At 39.9% G+C, this 18900-nt stretch overlaps 1 protein-coding gene across 1 annotated transcript; it reads right to left on the bottom strand.

Moving 5' to 3' along the window:
* Positions 1-649: 649 nt before the first annotated feature.
* Positions 650-18298, bottom strand: NRDC (nardilysin convertase). The gene is made up of 31 exons (XM_053469817.1): positions 18073-18298; positions 16482-16743; positions 16248-16329; positions 15842-15995; positions 15682-15755; positions 15500-15595; positions 14712-14834; positions 14569-14626; positions 14330-14403; positions 13938-14007; positions 13736-13813; positions 13449-13569; positions 13127-13185; positions 12979-13033; positions 12471-12575; positions 12164-12287; positions 11967-12053; positions 11631-11750; positions 11459-11510; positions 11007-11157; positions 10779-10906; positions 10340-10502; positions 9968-9999; positions 5505-5643; positions 4734-4781; positions 4412-4464; positions 3866-3949; positions 3175-3265; positions 2375-2491; positions 2046-2135; positions 650-1902 (listed from the first exon to the last, which is right to left on the bottom strand). Exons 1-31 carry the CDS (start codon positions 18216-18218, stop codon positions 1705-1707), a joined length of 3234 nt encoding a protein of 1077 aa, XP_053325792.1. The 5' UTR covers positions 18219-18298; the 3' UTR covers positions 650-1704.
* Between the last annotated feature and the right edge of the window lie 602 nt (positions 18299-18900).

Raw genomic sequence — 18900 nt, 5'->3', positions numbered from 1 at the left:
GGGTCTCTTTAGATCCTACTGGGCTCAGTGGACTGTTTAAGAGTTGCCATATACCTTCATTTCCATAGGGAACATTTATTCTCTGTTAGTGTCTGCAGGGAAGTGGAACATTTTAGCTTCTTGCTAATGTTATGCATTATGAAGGGTCACCCCCCGCCAAGAAGCTCCCGCTCGAGCTTGGCCTATTGCTCATATAATGCAGGGAGGGTGCCCGAAAATCACTGCAGTGTCTGAGAAATGCGTTTCTCTGAGCCAGGAACTGAGTCAGGGAACTTGCTCTTTAGTAAATTGATTCTGAATGAGCATGGCCAAATGTGGCCTTTACCATTACTCTAAAACCTGTAATCACATCAACCTAAAGGGTATTAACCTTTTGATTACTAGAAAGAGGTAAACAATGCATTCAGAACTTTTACATTGATTGTGGTTGGATGTATAGATTAAGCCAATTCTAGGTGTAACTGAAGCTGAAACAGCTGGCCATCAGAAGTAAACCAAGGTAGCAGATTTGGCTTTCATGGCAGCAGCAGAGTTTTCATAGCAGAACCTGCTGCTACTTAAAAGCAAACCGCGTAGCATTAAAATGTAATATTTTGCTCTGTATCCGCATATTCCTCAGAGAAGAAGAAAAAAAAAAAAAGCAAACGAGTGAAAGAAAATTCTTTATTGCATGTCATACTATATATATTCATGGTTCTTTGTGTAGCTGTTAAACTTTTGTGTTCCAGATCACTTATGTTCCATGTACCACCAACTTTGTATTTCAGGGGAAATTAATTATTTTGCATAGAAAAATATACTTTTCCAGTTGAAAGAAAAGCTTGCGGGATGCTGCTCTAAAATTGAAATACAAGTAATGTTCTAATCTCACCACCAATTCGTTGAATGAGTTCATCAGGGCAATTGCGGGAATGAAACTTGCCAGAGTCCTTTACGATATCAGACCTCAATACACACTTCCCAATTACTCAACATGGGCTCTCCCGGCGAACTGAAATCAGTGGAAAAACACAGACTACACAGTATGTATCGTTTCAAATAAAAGTAGGGGATTGTATCGATACATAAAAGAGCTCTTAACACTTCACATAATCAGGATTTTATCATTACCGGTGGCACAGCATGCGTGTTAAGAGAATCCAAATGTCACAATGTATCCGTCTTTAGAGTTAGGTTCAGATATACTCTTAGCCATTATTATAGAAATAAATAGCAGCCGACGCACACAATCAAATAGATTTGGGATGTAGTTTTTCTACCGTAACCCAAAAAGAAGCAGCGTCGGCAGTCCACGGCATCCCAAATAGAATATCAGCCTTCATTTGCAGCAATATTTATGTAACTATATTTTAAAAAGTCTGTATAGGTTAACAAGATCCTATTAAATAAAATGCAAGACATAAAAACAGTGCCAACCATAATATTTGATATTTAGGTGTGAAGCCCTTTAAAATTGTAATCCGCTCATGAAGAGCCTTTTACTGCTCCACCAGCAAACCATATGGTAAAAGTCCTGTTTGCTTTTAGAAAGTTTTCCACTTTTTTGGTTGTTTTTTTAATGGAAGTAATGACTTTACGAAGGCAAAAACAGTCTGTTTAAAAAGCACCCACCCAAACAAACTAAAAGTCCTTAGACAGGGCACAGGACCGTAAGTATGTATTAACTGCAGTGCCTGTCCCCCTAGCGGCCCGTGTGCAGCTAATTCATTCAATTATTTTGTGGTATGGGAGAAGTTTCAAGGTGGAGGTGAAGCCTCGGATGTCTTTAACCTGAACACAGTTTTCCATGAGGGGTGATGGGGGCAGGAAAGTCAGACCACCGATACCGCTGTTAGAGTCTGGAGCTCCTGGCAAAGGTGGTGGCGTCACATTATCCGGCTCTTTCTGCCCAAATCCAACCACCTATAAGAAATCACAGATTCAAGTCTAAACGTGTTACTATAATAAATAGTAAAACGTAACTCTACAGATGCTGCAGTCATAGAAGAGAACAGGTATGTTCTGCAACCTAAACAAGTAGATCTGTGCTACAGAGAAATACATACATGGACGCTGAGAACCCTCCTGTCACAGCCTCGGTGATCCTGGAACCAGGTAACCATGTCTGTTTTACTGAAGGTCTTCAGGGCGTCAATCTATTGAATTACATGAGAGGATTACTTGCAATGAGTTTGAAGAGGGGGGAAAAAAGAAAAAAAACCCCACTCCATGGAGACGTTAAATCGAGCTACATAAGTTTAAATGATACCCGAGCACTATTAGGCTTTGGCCCAAGGGAGACGGATGAATTCGAGAGAGGGACAGGAACGCAGATCTCTCCACCCCAATTTCTATGCCCAGAAGCAGCCTGTAATTGCCTAGTTTTATACTCTACCTCATGTTCCAAACGGTCGAAGAGATACTGCTGGGTGAGGACCTCATTCCAGTTTCTGTCCACTTCTTCTCCCAGGTGAGTATCTTCACATTCCTTCAGTTTTATTAAAGCTTTGACCTGCCATGAAAAAAATATTGTTTAAAATGCTGACAGACATCATCTCCACTCTTGTTATTCTCCAAGGACCACTTCGCAGGTCTCCAATGTTCTGTGTAGCTCCTTCGTGGGTTACTTTATTCATTCTGTCTTTTAAGTCACGGTTTCTAAGATGGTCATACCCAAATGTGTGTCTCGTACGTTTAAATTACCTCCTTGGATCATATCGCAAGCTGGGTTTCCACCATCTCTCCTCACTACTTTAAACTCAGGTTTACAGTATGCCAAGTAAATAAACTTTAACAGATCTGTCACTTTATTCCTTCCTTTCAAGATTTAATCACTCCCCCCCAATTCATATTGCAACAACCTTACCGTTCTATCATTTGTGTCACAAGTGCTACCCACAAAAATAATGCCTCATTTCATAGGATTAAAGAGTGATTTCTGTACTAGGAATGATATTTCTACCACTCCGTTCAGTTATAAAATACCATTCAGCAGAGTAGGTTGAATAGCACATTTAATCAAACTCACACCCTTATTCCTCTTCAGCCCCTTTTACACGATAAGATAATTCTCAGCTTCACTTTGTATTTCTAACCATTTCCAAGCAGAAAACAAATGGTTAAACGCTATTGTTTATTCAAATCGTGTTTTCCCCAGTGTCAGGCAATTTAAGATTAAAACAACATGACCCGTACCTGTGTTTTAAAGGCTTCGTCTGTCAAACTGGCAATTTTTTCACCAAAACAGGTAAGAAATTCCTCTATCTTCTGGTCTACTACATCCGAGCTGGTAATTAAAATTAAAATATTAAGACGTTGAGCTCAATAGATCACAAAAGCAATTATTTTGGCAAAGTTGTAATTGTTGAGCAATAAACGATCGCTCCACAATGTACCCAGAATAGATTTTTTTTTTTTTTTTTTATAAATATGACCAATTCTGTTTCAGAATAAATTGGATTCTTCCTGCACTGGACGTGTTTGCCTTCCCATATCTTTATCATATCCATCTGCTGACCCCAAACGCCTTTGCAAGCCATTAAAACAGATCGTCAGATCAATACAGTTAGTGGAAGCTGGACTTAGCATCCAGACAGAAACCTTACGTACAAAAATAATAATACAAGCAGGTAATGCTGTTCAACATTGCAGCGCCCCCCATTTCTCTGTTAGATTGTATTTTTTTTTTTTACACAATGCATTATTTTAGATGTTTTTTTACCTCTGTAAACCTGACCAGCTCGCATTACACGGAGCTATAACTTTCGTTAATAGACTGGGAGATGTCCTGTAATCTCGTGCATTGTAACCGCACCGTAGCGTTACATATATTCTGGCCATCCTTCACTTTTAATGTAATATTTATCTCAGTACTTGGATCACTCACTTGAATTTAGTTGCTTGGGTTTCGACAGTGACAGAAAACCCCAAAATCCCAGATGTGTTTCTACAGACTGGGTACACATGATACCTGCAGCATAGAAGGGAAAAAAGACAATGTTTACATGTTCCCCGTTAACCCCCCCCCCCAGTAACGTTTAAAGGTGTACGATTATATTACATATAAACAATAGACTCATTTGCTGGCATTAAACAAGGCAGTAATGTTTCTAGTTCAGCTCATACAGCGAGTTTAACATGATTTGAATCGTATCCATCACTTAAAGCTCAGCCAGCCAAGACACTATATAACCTCTCAGAGATGACGGGAACTCGTAATACATTCAGACAGGAACAGCCTTCCCGATTACTAGCTGGGTCATCTATACGCAACGGAAGCATGTGATGGTTTAAAGGTGTATAATATTTACACGTAGAGGCAAAGCTTTCTGGTATTAGCACAATCAAGCATAACAGAGGCTGACGATTATTTAGTAGTCTAGGGAAATAAGAAAAAAATTACACAAGGCAAGATATTTCTGCGCTCGCTTACCCCAGAGTTTGCTTGGTCCTCAGGAAATCGAAGCACGGCTCTTCCATGTGCATCTGCAAAAGACATCAAGGTTATTCTATGGAAAGCGTATGGTGATCATCCTGTGAACCGCTTCTTTGATTCTAGAGCAACACTGTTATAGCCAGAGAGAGATGCATGCGCTACGGAATATGATGGCGCTATATAAAACAATAAGTAATAATGTTTTGTAACTGCAAAGTTAAGAACCAGATGACCTTTCTGTAGCCATCACATACGGAGCTTTTTACAGGCGGTAATCCTTCATCCACACATCTAAGGGATGTTGGACCCAAATACTTACAACCAGCAGCTCCATTAATGTGTAGTCGCGTAAATTCTTTGCTCCGGACTGCAAAACAAAGATAAACAAATTAAGAAGAAGAGCTTAACTATAAGAAGTGTTGGTGTTTATTAATTGAGAAAGAGGATCACAATGTCTGCAAGGTACTCTCTAAAACAGTTCTCATAATTTATAAAACTGAGTTTATAAGACATCCACATTTAACTATTTGCTTCCAAGATGGGCCAACATTAAAGCACACGCATTAAAAGCACACGCAATGCACTTCAATTTTCACAATTTATAACATTGCCTTTTAAATGAAGGGGGGGTATTTACGCTGCAAGCTGCACCAGGCCTGACCCAGAGCAGTACCCCCAGGACCAATCTTTGCAGCTGCCATCAGATATAGAGCGATTTCGAAACCAAGTTGCAGGAATGACATTTGGGGATCTTACCAGACACTGGATGGACTAACCTGAGCTCAAACGGTTTGTTTAGAATTGTTTGTCTTATTTATACGTGGGGGATTGGTTATATGGTAACATTTATCTTCATATCATCATGTTGCAAAAGGCTGATGCGCATCGCAAATGTGTTTGTTTATTTGGTATTGCCGTGTAAGCGGTATTAGTAGTAAAGATTTTTATTTTTTAGAAGGCAAGAGAAATAGGAATAATGGTTGTAGCTGTAGCAGAGGAAACAGAGTCTTAAGTTGACTTTATTTACTGACTTCATTAGAGAAGCAGTTGAAAGTGTTTTTTTGTGTCCCAGTTACAGCTGTGATCTTACCTGGTAATAAACAGTAACTTCAGAATTGGCATCTTCTTTGTTGAGAGCCTTTACTTTGCAGAGGTGATGAGCGCTCGGTAATTCAACCACCTGGAACTGCACCGGGACAGGCACCTCCAGCGGCTGGAACTGAAGCTTTCTGCAGGGACGGTAAGTTAGATTACATTAAACTGCTGCAGTCACTAGCATTGTGATCACCGTGTGAACGGTGGGCATAAAACCAAAAACAGTGTTCTACAAGCATTTAATCAACAGTGAGAAGTAAACAGAGGCTTCTCCAGTTTTTTTTCGTTACCAGTGTTACAGGCCTCAGTAGAAGTTAAGGTTAATGACTGTTACAGGTCTCAGTAGAAGTTAAGGTTAAGGATTTAACTACGCAGTACTAGTAGTTTCTGTTACATAAGATTTTTTTAATGTTTTAAGATTAGAATGTTTTGGCTATTCTGTAAAAATGATCAACAGCTCGGCCTTGGTGATTTTCCTCTCCTGATTCTCTCCTGAGTTTTTTATGACCGTTAGTACTCTTTTTGAGGTAGCGATACGCAGGTCTAGTTACAAAATCTTATATATATGTAGACCTTTGTTTATACTCTGGGGCAGACCGAGAGACTGAAGCGAGACTTCATATCGAGACTGACTGGTATGTTTATTTTTATTTTTTATGCATATAAGTTTTAACAGGCATTCTATGTTATACTCTGTTTTAATTTTGGATTTCTGTAATTTTTATTATTTTTAAATAAATAATTACTATTTTGAATTCTCAGTCCTTTCTTATAATTGTGCTCACGATTTCATCTATTGAATGTGAGACCTATCCACATGTATAAAATTGAAATTTGGTAACTTATCACTTAGGGTGGAGAATAACCTCTTTTTAAGACATTACATGGGAGGAAAGGTGTGAACCTATCACAATTGGCGCCCAACGTGGGGAACAAATAACACATTTGAAAATATACATTATCAAAACAACATTACACAAGAAAGTGATGAATGTGAAAATGTTTTGTTAACGAGACGACGGTTGCTAAATAATGCAGAAGTTTCAATAACAACTGGTCATTTGCTAAGTGATGCTGTTTCTATTATTAGCTACGTCTCCGATGCTAATGATGAAGAGTTAAAAAAGAAAGTTTTGTTGTTAAAAGATCATTTAATAATTTTTATATCTGCTGCGATGTCAGATTTTACTGTTTTAGCAGAAGAATTAAGAGCTTTAATGGTACTTAATAAGTTAACAGCTATGAGATTAACCCTTCAAGGGGAACAAATTGATACCACATTATTAAATGTGACATGGATTCAAAAACAATTAGGCTTGAGTGAAAGACAAACTGAAGTTTTAACTCATGTATCGAAACTCAGGGTTTATGATATTAACGAACTTAAGCATAGACAAATGAGAAATCCTGATGATAGTCAGTGGGAATTGTTTTTGTACTATGAATTGATTATCCCTGGTGATGTTTATACTACTAACTGGGAACTTGATAATTTTGGACATTTGATTGAAACTGCTGATGATTTAGCTTTAATGCAAATTAAACAGCCATATGATTACATTTCCTATAAATGTGGAGAACATTTTTATCTTAAAGTTGAGAAATGTACAGAGATAGGATATCTTGTATGTGGTGAAATTTATAGTGTTTTGCCTTGTGGAGCTGATGGTAAGGGATCTGATTGTGAAATTACTGTGCATCCGGTAATTGCTCCCTATACTCGAATTGAGTCATTATCTAATGGTTCTTATCTGGTTTTAAGCAGTACAAGTGAATGTAATATTCCTTCTATGCAACCATCAATTATTACAGTAAATACCTCTATTGAGTGTTTTAATATAATCTTCACCCCGCCATTGCAGACCCAGACAGTTTTACAAATACTGCGATTTGATGTTCCACATTTTGTTTTGCAGCTGCCATATATGACTGCATTTTTGGCTCATTTGAAATCTATGAAAATAATCATAGGTACCACCCATGATGCTATAGATGTATTAACGCAAAAGATACATTCTGAGTTATTACGTATAGATATTCATGAAGGAGATTTTCCTCAATGGATGCAGAACCTTGGTAAAGCTTTAAAATCATTATGGCCTGGAATGGGAAAAGCTATTTCTTCTGTAGGAGAAGGATTAGGAAAATTGGGAAATGGTATTTTTGGTAGCATTGGTAACATATTGAGTATTTTTGGGTACTTAAAACCACTGTTACTGCTAATATTTGGATTATTTCTATTTGGTGTTATATGGCGATTATTTTCTCTTTTGCCTAAAGGTAAACAAGTTCGAAGAAGATGAATGCTGCAGCTTTTGACAGGCTCATAAGAAACATTTTTAATACACCTGTTTTAACTTCCAGGATACTAGTGGATTTGTGGACACACTTCCTGTTGGGTGTGGAAGTTAGAAAGAATCAAGATGTAGTAACGTATGACCTGTCTTACCGTTGCGAGATATGTAACACCAAAATAAGTGACGTTAATAATCCTTATGTGTTTGATGATCTTGTAGGATTAGTCGTACTTCCCATGATATCACAGAGATATTGGGACATTCTTTGGAATCATTATAGCCATTGCAATGATACATCCTCACAACAAACGGAATTGCAAAGCCTCCCACAGAGTCCCACGGAGACGGAATCTCAAGGTTCAGGAGACAGCACAGTACTCATATCTCCAGCTGTCTCCAGCGGTGAACAAGATACAGACTCCAGTGAATATGAAAGATTTTCTATATCACCTCCCATTACAATCAGTGAGTCCGTTGTTGATTCTGACACCGAAGGGAATCTCAAGACCAATTACATTTTTTGGCAGCTCATGGGTTCGAGGAATTTTTCTAATCCATCGTTCTTTGAATGTGTCAATAAAGACAAACAAATTTTCCAATTGATATTACAAACTAAACAAGAAGGACTTCTTAATATTGTAAGCCATGGAACTTTTGGTTGCACAGTCTTGCTTGCTTGCAATGGACCTCCTCATGAGACTTGTTTTGGTGGGATATGGAGAAATACTTTGTTGCATCTGTATACAGAGTCTTATGCATTTCAGTTGGGTGATTTTTATCAATTGCAGAGTTCTCATGAAAATATAACTTGTGATCATGTATGGTGTTCACATTGTAAATGTTTTGTTTTTCACGAAATCGCAGAAACACCTTTCTTTTTCTTTTTCACCAATAGATTTAGAATGTGGTGATTCTAATCTTGTTGATTAATTTAAGTTAATGTTATTAGCTGGACCGAGTAATCACGATTCTTCTGCCCAGCTAATGGAGAGGGACTGTTACAGGCCTCAGTAGAAGTTAAGGTTAATGACTGTTACAGGTCTCAGTAGAAGTTAAGGTTAAGGATTTAACTACGCAGTACTAGTAGTTTCTGTTACATAAGATTTTTTTAATGTTTTAAGATTAGAATGTTTTGGCTATTCTGTAAAAATGATCAACAGCTCGGCCTTGGTGATTTTCCTCTCCTGATTCTCTCCTGAGTTTTTTATGACCGTTAGTACTCTTTTTGAGGTAGCGATACGCAGGTCTAGTTACAAAATCTTATATATATGTAGACCTTTGTTTATACTCTGGGGCAGACCGAGAGACTGAAGCGAGACTTCATATCGAGACTGACTGGTATGTTTATTTTTATTTTTTATGCATATAAGTTTTAACAGGCATTCTATGTTATACTCTGTTTTAATTTTGGATTTCTGTAATTTTTATTATTTTTAAATAAATAATTACTATTTTGAATTCTCAGTCCTTTCTTATAATTGTGCTCACGATTTCATCTATTGAATGTGAGACCTATCCACATGTATAAAATTGAAATTTGGTAACTTATCACTTAGGGTGGAGAATAACCTCTTTTTAAGACATTACATGGGAGGAAAGGTGTGAACCTATCACACCAGTACGCAATAAGTTATAATGCATTCTACATACGTAGAGGATAACACCCCTGGAATCACAATTGATATTGCAAGACAAGTTTAAAACTAAGCCAAAAGTTGCAGATTTAACATTTTATAGTTAATAACTAGAGGTAAACGTTAAAAGTAAGGATATTATTAGAGGGTGGTGCAAAGCGGAATTACTGTAACAGTGATAGAAGTTACCCAAAAACCCCTAAATCAGGTTATTTAAGCAATAGCCATAAGGCTATACTGAATAGAAGACAAGGCACGGGTCTATGCCTCTACTCTTAGAAAGCAAAGTGCATTAACTCAAAAGATTAGATTATACAAAACTTCAAAACCCGCCATTTATTATTATTAAGATCAGGAACATATAGTCTGCATTCAAATCAGGCTTATCAATAAACTGACACGCTCAGCTAACCATCAGCTGCGAAGAGTAACCTGACTATCCAGAGAACGTGCGGAGTGACCCTATTTTGGAGAGCGCATCATATCGCGAAAGAATAATCACAGAGGCAGAAAGAAAAGTCACTCACCTGGTGACATAGTGGAGGAAGTTGGCAGACTCCTAAAAACAGGGAAAAAACAAAAAAACAAAAAAAAAAAAAAAAACAGATGTAAGATTTCTAAATCTGAAAGAATTGTGGTATACAATATACATTCCTCCATACAACTTCTATATGTATATCAAAAGTGTGTTCCTGCAGCCCTATTGAAATCTGAACTTAGAAGAGACCTCAGTATCTTTGGCTTGATCCAGTCACACAAAAGTAACAATCAGCTTCACAGTCACACAAAAGTAACAATCAGCTTCACAGTCGCACTAAAGTAACAATCATCTTCACAGTCGCACAAAAGTAACAGTCACCCTGGCGTTCCTCAGTTTGCACGAGAAGCCGCACACCCACCTTGCTGGTGAAGTTTCCCTGTACCAATCCCTCCACGTAGAGGCGAGACTTGAACTGACTGACGAAGGACAGCAGACTGTCCAAGCTCACTCCCTGGAGCAGAGACTGGTACTTTTCAATCATGGACCAACGTTTATGTTCTAGGATCAGAAGACGCACGTCCCTGGAAGAAGGAGGTAAAATAAGTTCCAAAGTCTGCGGCTTCCTACCATTCACAAAGTATTTCCATCTAACTGCATAGCATAAAATAAGAGGAATGATCGAAGAATATGAGTAATGGGATCCAAAAGCTGTATCCTCTGTACAATATACTGGAGCCTCGAGGGAGTCTGGAGACCTGGCAGCTTGCAGTAGACGGTCCGGAAGTTCTCACATATATAATTTCCCGTTAATGCTTCAATAAACCAAGACTTAAAAGATAGAAAATTGCAGAACTCACTTCCCCAGTTTTTCTGGTCTGATGAGAATGTTGAAGTAGGTTTTCTTCAGCTGTTCTGTGATCATCCCAAACACATCAGGAGAGGCAGTGAACTCGGCCAGGTGGTCAATGATGAGCTCGAAGAGAAGCTACACGGAGCGTGGACACGAATATCGTGGGTATACTGCACATTTCTATTATTATTATTATTACTTCCCAAACACAAAGGCTTTGTGTCGTCATACTCACAGGTAGTTTATGGTTGAACCCTTTCACTTTAATGACTAGTCCGTGTTCTCCTGCAACCAGCTTGTATTCCAGCTGAGCCACGTCTGCCTCGTAAGCCGGCTCAGCCAACGTGTGAGCCAGGATATTGACAAAGATGTCAAACAGAACCAGGCTAAAAAAAATAATAAAAAAATAAAAAAATTGAATGAATCAGAGCTGAATGTGAAGTGTGGGGAATCGGAGCTCCACGGTCATTCCTGATTTATAATCAAGTATAGTGCTATGTTATTGATACACAAGTATAAAACACATAATTAGAAGGGATAGACATGATGTTATTGTTTCCTCCGTTAATTGTAGAAGCACCTGCAGTGAATGGTGGTCGCTTATGTGATCCACACTTCTCTGTAAGAACATACAGTAACCTTTTCCCCAATGTGTACGTGATTTGTGGAATTACACATTATACTCACTTTTCAGGCGACTGCTGGATGATGGGGGAGATCAGGTGGAATCGAATGTAAGCTGCAAGAGGAGAGATTGTTTCATGATATATTACAAGCAGCCTTCCACGTTACGCAGTAGAATGGTACCACGCTATTCACTTTACCAAGTAATTAGAACACATTTCCGACAGCCTCTTACCCTTTGGAATCTTGAATTTATCGTCTTTCCTATACCATAGGCAGCCCTGCTTGGTGTCCACTATTTTTTCTGGATATTCTGTGTCTGGACAGTCCGAGGTCTTCAGCGTAAAGTCAGTGGCTGCGTGAGAGATCGCAAAGCTGAAATGAGTCTTTGGAACGTAGCTTCAGATACAGCATGGTAATCCCAGACCAATTACACTTGTTTTGAAGTTAAGAAAACTATCAGGTGGTGATAATTCCTGGATTCCATAAAACCAAGAGATACTTTGTATCCCCCCCCGCCAGATCTAAAGATACCTTTTATCTCTGGGGTCAATGTCTGTACATCGCTTACCAATGAACTTGTTTTCTGCCGGGAGATGCAGGTCTGAGTTCAAAGCAAAGTCGGTGGCCCAGAGCTCTTTCCACTTTGGCTCGATATCTGCGGATAAGACAAGACTGTACCGTGGACAGAGAAGGGAGCTGCATGTCACATGCAGGATTTATCCAGAGATCCTTCACCGTCGCCTCTCACCCAAGGTTCTATCTTACCGTCTGCGCTGTACTGGGTACCGAACCATTTCTCCTTCTGGTCACACTTTCCTTCATTGGCAGGAGAGAGCAAAAGAAGATTTGCCTTCTGAGGAGTAAGATCATTCAAGGCCTCCGAGATGACCTACAGATGCAGAAAAGTTACACAATTTCTTATCTCCATTTAATTATTTCCAACTATCAACGTCCCTGCACATCAGAATATAAAACATGCTTTAAACAAATATTCAGAGGATGATACATTTTTGTATCCATTATGATATTACTCATAGAATTTCTGATAGAGTCTAGAAAAAGTGGCACTCACGTCAGGGACGTATTCGAAGAGCAGCTGATCTCCAGTCAGAAAGTCTTCCTTTGGAAACAGTTGCATATTTTCACAGATATTCTCCACGTTCTCAATAGGGTCCGTCTAAGAGAAGAAGAAACAAGGAATGGGGTTTTATTTATACAAGCTGTTTAAAGCAGATCAGTGCATACATCTCAGTAATAGAAAGTTGTGGGACTGTAAATATTTAGCTTTACAACTATAAAGTGGCCAAATCACTAGATCCGACGCCTTGGCGGATGGATTGAAATAATATTTGGAAAACAAAAAGGTATCTCTGTCTGTAACACCTTCTGATGTGCACAGTATGCTTGTTACAGTTACTGGCCAATGGGAGAAGACATTGTAACCTGCTTGACTCCCATTGGCTGCGCAAGGTTCGAAAACAGAACATCAACATCGAAAGATGCGAGTGGGAGATTCTATTCATAATTATATTTATTTCGAAAATTAATTATTCCTTCAAAAACACATTTAAAAGTTATACCTGCTCCTGATATTGAAACTCATTAGCTTCAATTTTCTGAATTTCACGGAAGATCCTTAAAAAAAAAAAAAAAAAAAAAAAAAAAAGTTATACTTAACCTTAGCTGTGATTACAAAGAAACCAATGTAATTTTAGGGTAAAATCATACCTTTCTTGCGGTCCCTGCTGCTGTAACATTTTTAAATACTGGAAGACAATGTGCGTGACCTACAGGGATATATAAAGATTGAATCAGCGCAGGGCATTAGACATCAGGTTGGAGATAATTACACGATGACAGAGCAACACAGTACAAAAGTAAGGGGCATGCCTTGAAAATAAAGAGTCCGTGCATCGATACAAAGCACTATACATTCCCAGGATGCTCTGATAAACACATGTAGATAAAGAGGATGTGGGTTGTGGAATAGGGGACAGTAAAAGTGATCTCTAATCGGCGGATACATCATCCCAAAAGTCGCTGCGCATACCTCATAGAAATGCTCATATCCCGCATCGGTTAAAGTGATGGAAATGCTGAAAACTGAGTATGTTGTGTTCTGTTCAAAACCGGTCTCGCTGTTACCCCCAAACAGTGCCAGAGCCCAACACCTGCGGAAAGGTAAAACTTTCACAACAACAGACAGAGCATGTTCAGATATCTATGAAAAAAAAGAAACTAAAAAAATAAAATCACGCTTTTCACCATTCATCCAATCCACCTTCCAACGCCTAGAACTATTGGTGGGTCGGAAAACCAGCATCTAACATCACTTACTTCTTACGCAGAAGGGAGAGGATGCTGCCTTTACCCTCGTGTCCTATTAACCACGAGATGTAATGAAGTGGCTTCACCCTAAAAACAGGAAAGGATTTATTAGCATTTTTTTTAATGTAAGTTGACTCCCTTTGGCAGAACTAATTAGGAAATATCACAAGCAGGTACAAAATTTGTTTTAAAAAAAAAAAAAAACCCTTACTTGTAAAACTTCTCTTGAGGTGGGAGAGCCCAGGTTATAGTCAAAGCATGGACCTTCTTAATAGGTATCACTAAAATAAAGAAACAAAAAGTAAAAAGAAAAAAAGATTTATTAAAGAGAAAAAGTGATGATGTTTATATGAATGAATATAAGTGGTTAGCTTTTCACAATTTAGATGCAGTTGCTGCGTTACAACAAATGCAAACTATTTTGTCTATTTAAATTTGTGATATAACATACTGCGTGAAGCACTTCATTGTGTTAAAAACTATAACAATAAGAAAAAGTCTAACAGCAGAAAACAATTAAATTAACTTAAATTCACTTATTTTTCACTTTGCCATTCATTTTGATAAATCAGTTATTTTATATTAAATGAGGAAAGTTCATACCTCTGTACAGAGCATTAAATCCGGGAGTATCGAAGGGTTCACGAAGGTGGCTAAAATCAGGTTTTTGCAAATCACTAGGAGGAAGGGGAAATAAAAATGAAGCAATGGGGTGGAAATTAGTAATACACATTACTGGGCTGCATGATACATTTATCTTAAAGTGATTTGAGCTTTGCTTTTAAAAAGGAATCCGGTGCAGATTCAAAGCAATTAGATAATCATTTTGGGGGCAAACTTACTTATTTGGGACCTTGGAGAAAATCTCCCTCACCCACTCCTCCAACGTATCCAGAGTTTCTGTAGAGAGCAAACAAAAATGTTATTTATCTACGTTCAAGACTTTGAATTACTTGTAAGAATCCACTCCAGCCTCCCCGCTTACCTCTAGACTGGACCGCGAGGGTCATGTAATGGGCAGAGTAGTACATTCTGTAGAACTCTCGCAGTCGGACATGGGTGTCTATATTCTTGTCCTTGGGATCATGCTTCAGAGTTTGGGCATTCCCTGTAAGGGGCAGAACATGATGAATCTTGGACAGAACGGGACGTTGAGTTTCATTGCCACACGGTAAGACCCCCGGGGACTTTTTGCCAACAACACTTCTTAGGAGAAAGGTCGATGTGATGTTTGTATACAAAAACAGGATTGTAGAGCATCTTTTATCTCATTGAGTGTCATCAGATAAGACTTTGGCAGCAATTACAAGTACAATATGTACAGTACATCATTAAACCCTTAAATGACAAAGCAGGCTCAAAATGCATTGTTTTCAATGGGTTTAGGGACCGCCCATTGTCCTTAAGGGGTTAAACCCATAACATGCATTAGGTATAACCCATAAATCAAACTACTTAGAGCGTCTGCAGGGAAAGCCCGCGTTATCTTAAAACTTTGGGCATTTTTCAAGAAGGCAGGAGTTTGCAGGGAGCTGCTGCCCCACTGACTAAGCTATCCATTCCGCAGGGCCGGTTCAGGCATTCTTGAAGGAGAAAACAGTCAGGGTTTACCCTCCGTAAAGTATAAAGAGGTCAGCAAGTTCTAACTGCATCTCGCCTGCAAACCCACACATTAGATGAAAACTCCTAATTATCTGGTGGAATTCTTTGCTACAAGTAATAATCCATTTATAAACTATTTTAAATTAAACACAGTAATTGGCAAATACTTACCCCAAAAAAACTTGCTCATAGGGTGTCCAGGCTTAGCCAGACTTCCAAACAACATCTCTTTGCGATTAGAATCAGACGGCCTGGCAAGCTGAAACTCTGAAATGTTGGAAAGGGCCGGTTACACGGCGTTCAAAAGCAACGGAACATTCCTATAATCCGGAATACATAAGTGCAATTGTTACCGCTGTCCACGGCTTCCACCTCTCTGTCAACAGCATCGCCGACCATCAGCGGCGAGATAAAGAACTGCGCCCACCTACAGAAACACACGGACACTAGTGGGTACCGAACGCATTCTTAAACCTTATGCCAAAGCAAATGAACGTTAACCAGTCTAGCTACCTGTCCAAAGCCTCCTTGAAATGCTTCCGTTGTACATCAAACTGGAATATGGTGCGCTCACAGTCTGTGGAAGCATTGTCGCTGCCGCCATGTTTCTTGAGGAAAGCATCAAAGCCATTCTCGTCGGGGTATTTCTCACTCCCCATAAACACCACTGTGAAGAAGAGAGGGATAAAGCATGCAGCACCCGTCAAGACGGACCAATGCAGAGCGCGCTCATTGTCAGCGCAGAAGACTAGTGTCATGGTACCCATTAGAACCGTTAACAAAATAATGAATTCAAATAAAGAGAGGCAGAAACTTAGTTGCATGCAACCAAACGAACATAAAATACAACGCATTGATCCATAAGAAGGGCCAGTACTAAAGAAAGTAAACAAACAGCTAAAGATTCATGGGATCTTACTGTGCTCCAAGAAGTGCGCTAATCCCGGGAGGTCCTCAGGATCGCTGAAACTTCCTATCCCGATGCACAGGGCAGCCGCGGACTACAGAGAGGAGAGATGCAGAGAGTGCGTACAACGCAGGAGAAAGGCATACGGGCAAGTCTGCCAGCGACAGACCTCTCAAAACTAAAGGTATGGCTCTTAAATTGGTCAATCTGGCTCCTAAATTCTACATCTCTCAACATCTCGCTTACCAGCTTCTCTGTGCAGCTTTTCTTGTTGCTGGGGTGTAAACTGTCTGTCTCCTCCTCTGCATTTTCATCGTCATCTTCATCGTCCTCGTCATCATCTTCTTCACTTTCATCCTCCGAGTCCCAGTCTTCTTCATCATCATCATCTTCGTCATCATCATCATCATCATCAGCCTCTTCATCTGAGGACTCAGGGTGGCCCTGACCCGCAGAAGCCAGATCAGAAATAAGGAGAGCCCGCAGACCATTCTCAAGTTCGATAAACCTAAAGTTAGAATAAGCGATGGGGGGGGGGGGAGAATGTGAAAAGCAGTTTAGAGAAATGCACAAATATTGGGTGTCAAACCTCTGCCCTCCATGTTGCCGCTCATGGAATACTTTTTTGGGATATACATTTGCTGGTATAAAGTATACATTATGTCGCACACTGTGCCTGAACCTGCCTTCCCTGAATTTGTGAAATGGCAGATCCACATTAAGCGCGCTTGAATAATATATATAATAATGAACAATAATACATTTCGTCTGCTTTATGAGTAACCACGCGGGGTTTTGTATATCGCAAAACTCACCATCTTTATAACGAGTCCAGCTGCTGAATTTACAACAACAAAAATCATGCACCATTTGTTTTAACAGAACCTTTAATTCTGAATATTAAATTTACTGATCAAATACCAGTTTTACACAATCTTATCAGATCTAACGACATGTATCCTCCTGGGAGAGCGACAACCCTAACAACCCGAATCTACCAAAAAACAATAAAAAAAAAAAACACCCAACCCTCTATATAAATGCTCTAGAAAGTTTATCAGAACAGAAGTTTCTGATTAGATGTGGATTTTTAAATAAATATTTGGATAAATTCCAATGTCTTTATTGTGAATCACCGAGTTGATACAATGTCCTAAGTTCTAAAGCATTACAGAGGTTGTAACACACATATTATACATACATACATATACACACAAGAAAAAATGCCTTAAAGGGAGAAGAAAAAACTATTTTAATAATAATAATAAATGTTGCACAGAGAGGGGGTCGTAAAACACTATCCAGAGCTCATAGCACTTATGGTGGTCTTTTTTGTTAATTAAATGACTTTAAAAATGTGCTGATCCAGTGTTCCAAAATACAATATGCCAGTCAATACGTTACTTCACTATGAAATGCGCGACAATAAATCAATAAATATCGATACCGGGTCTGAGGAAGCATAGATGTCATAGAGAACTATTAAAAAAAGTGTCAATACAAAAAGAATGGTGATGAGGTCACGGGGTAAAAGAGGGTAACAGACATTGCACATATGTGATGTAATGGGAGGAGGGGTAGTGCTCACAAAATGTGACGTCACATTAAGGAATAAAGTGTTCCCAAACAAAATGATGACACAAGAGGGAATACGTGGGCCAATATATTGCATGTGTGGATATGACGTCAGGCCATGGGGGGTACCAAACACACAGAGCTTTCTCAAGACATAACAGTGCGTATGGCTTTAAGAAACCGGCTTCCAACTTGCCCCAGGCGCTCAGAGGTAATAACGGGAGTAAATGCCCGGGTGGCTGGGCTGGGTGTCAGTACTGACCGGTACTTCTTGGGGTCACTTGGGGACTTGCTGATGCCGGTGTCCTCGCCGCTGTCTGCAGGCTCCAGTTCCTCCCGGCTGCCGCTGTTATCGCCCCGGGAGGGAGGACACGGGCAGGCGGCTTTGCGTGGATTTCTGGCCGGCATGTCTAAGCGCTGACTCGGGGATAGGGAACTCAGTTCACCGGCGTTACAGGCCTCTCACAGCCACGGATCCCAGGGCTCAGCCAATTGGGTGAAGCGGTTAGACCCCATGGCTGATTTAGAACCAATAGTGAGCAGCCGTGCGCTGGAGGGGCGGAGCCATCCCTGACTGGCTTATCAGAAGCTGTTTTACCGCAGCGTCGTAAAATGTGTGTCCAGGAAGTCACAGCACGTGGGGGTGCGGGGAACGGCTCGGCTCGGCTCGGCTCAGCTCAGCTCAGCTCGGCTCAGCTCAGCTCAGCTCAGCTCAGCTCAGCTCAGCTCAGGGGGGGTTTACAGAGAGCGGTGACCGGATACTGAGGATAATCACCGTTATTATAATCAGGGGGGAAGGGTCTGTCGGTGCCTTGTTCATACTGTCAGTAGGATACCGGGCATTGTCCACTAAGTCGGGTTAATTGAAGTAGGAGAGAAGGGAAAGTTCCATGTAGTTTTGCAGGGTGTCCCTCGGTTCCCGGCGGGATTTACCTGCAGTGCACTCAGGGTTTGGTGAACTAGCCCGAGGTGATGTCAGACGTGCCGGTTATAGGCACTGGTGGCCTAAATGTTTCCGTGATTACGTTGCATGTTGCGTCACGTGTGATGTCATGTTCTGACCTTCAGGTGCTTGGGTCATGGCTAGGTC

Source organism: Spea bombifrons, chromosome 6 (genome assembly GCF_027358695.1).
Source record: "Spea bombifrons isolate aSpeBom1 chromosome 6, aSpeBom1.2.pri, whole genome shotgun sequence".
Classification (NCBI taxonomy): Eukaryota; Metazoa; Chordata; class Amphibia; order Anura; family Pelobatidae; genus Spea; species Spea bombifrons.
The sequence above is the reverse complement of the archived record's forward strand: the minus strand, read 5'-3'. Positions and strand labels throughout refer to the sequence as shown.

Coding starts and splice junctions, on each gene's coding strand:
- NRDC (XM_053469817.1), bottom strand. CDS start 18,218: ATGCCGGCCAGAAATCCACGCAAAGCCGCCTGCCCGTGTCCTCCCTCC. Junction 13,570..13,735: donor CTCTCCCTTCTGCGTAAGAA/GTAAGTGATGTT, acceptor ACCTTTCCGCAG/GTGTTGGGCTCTGGCACTGT. Junction 13,034..13,126: donor CAGCAGGGACCGCAAGAAAG/GTATGATTTTAC, acceptor TTTTTTTTTAAG/GATCTTCCGTGAAATTCAGA.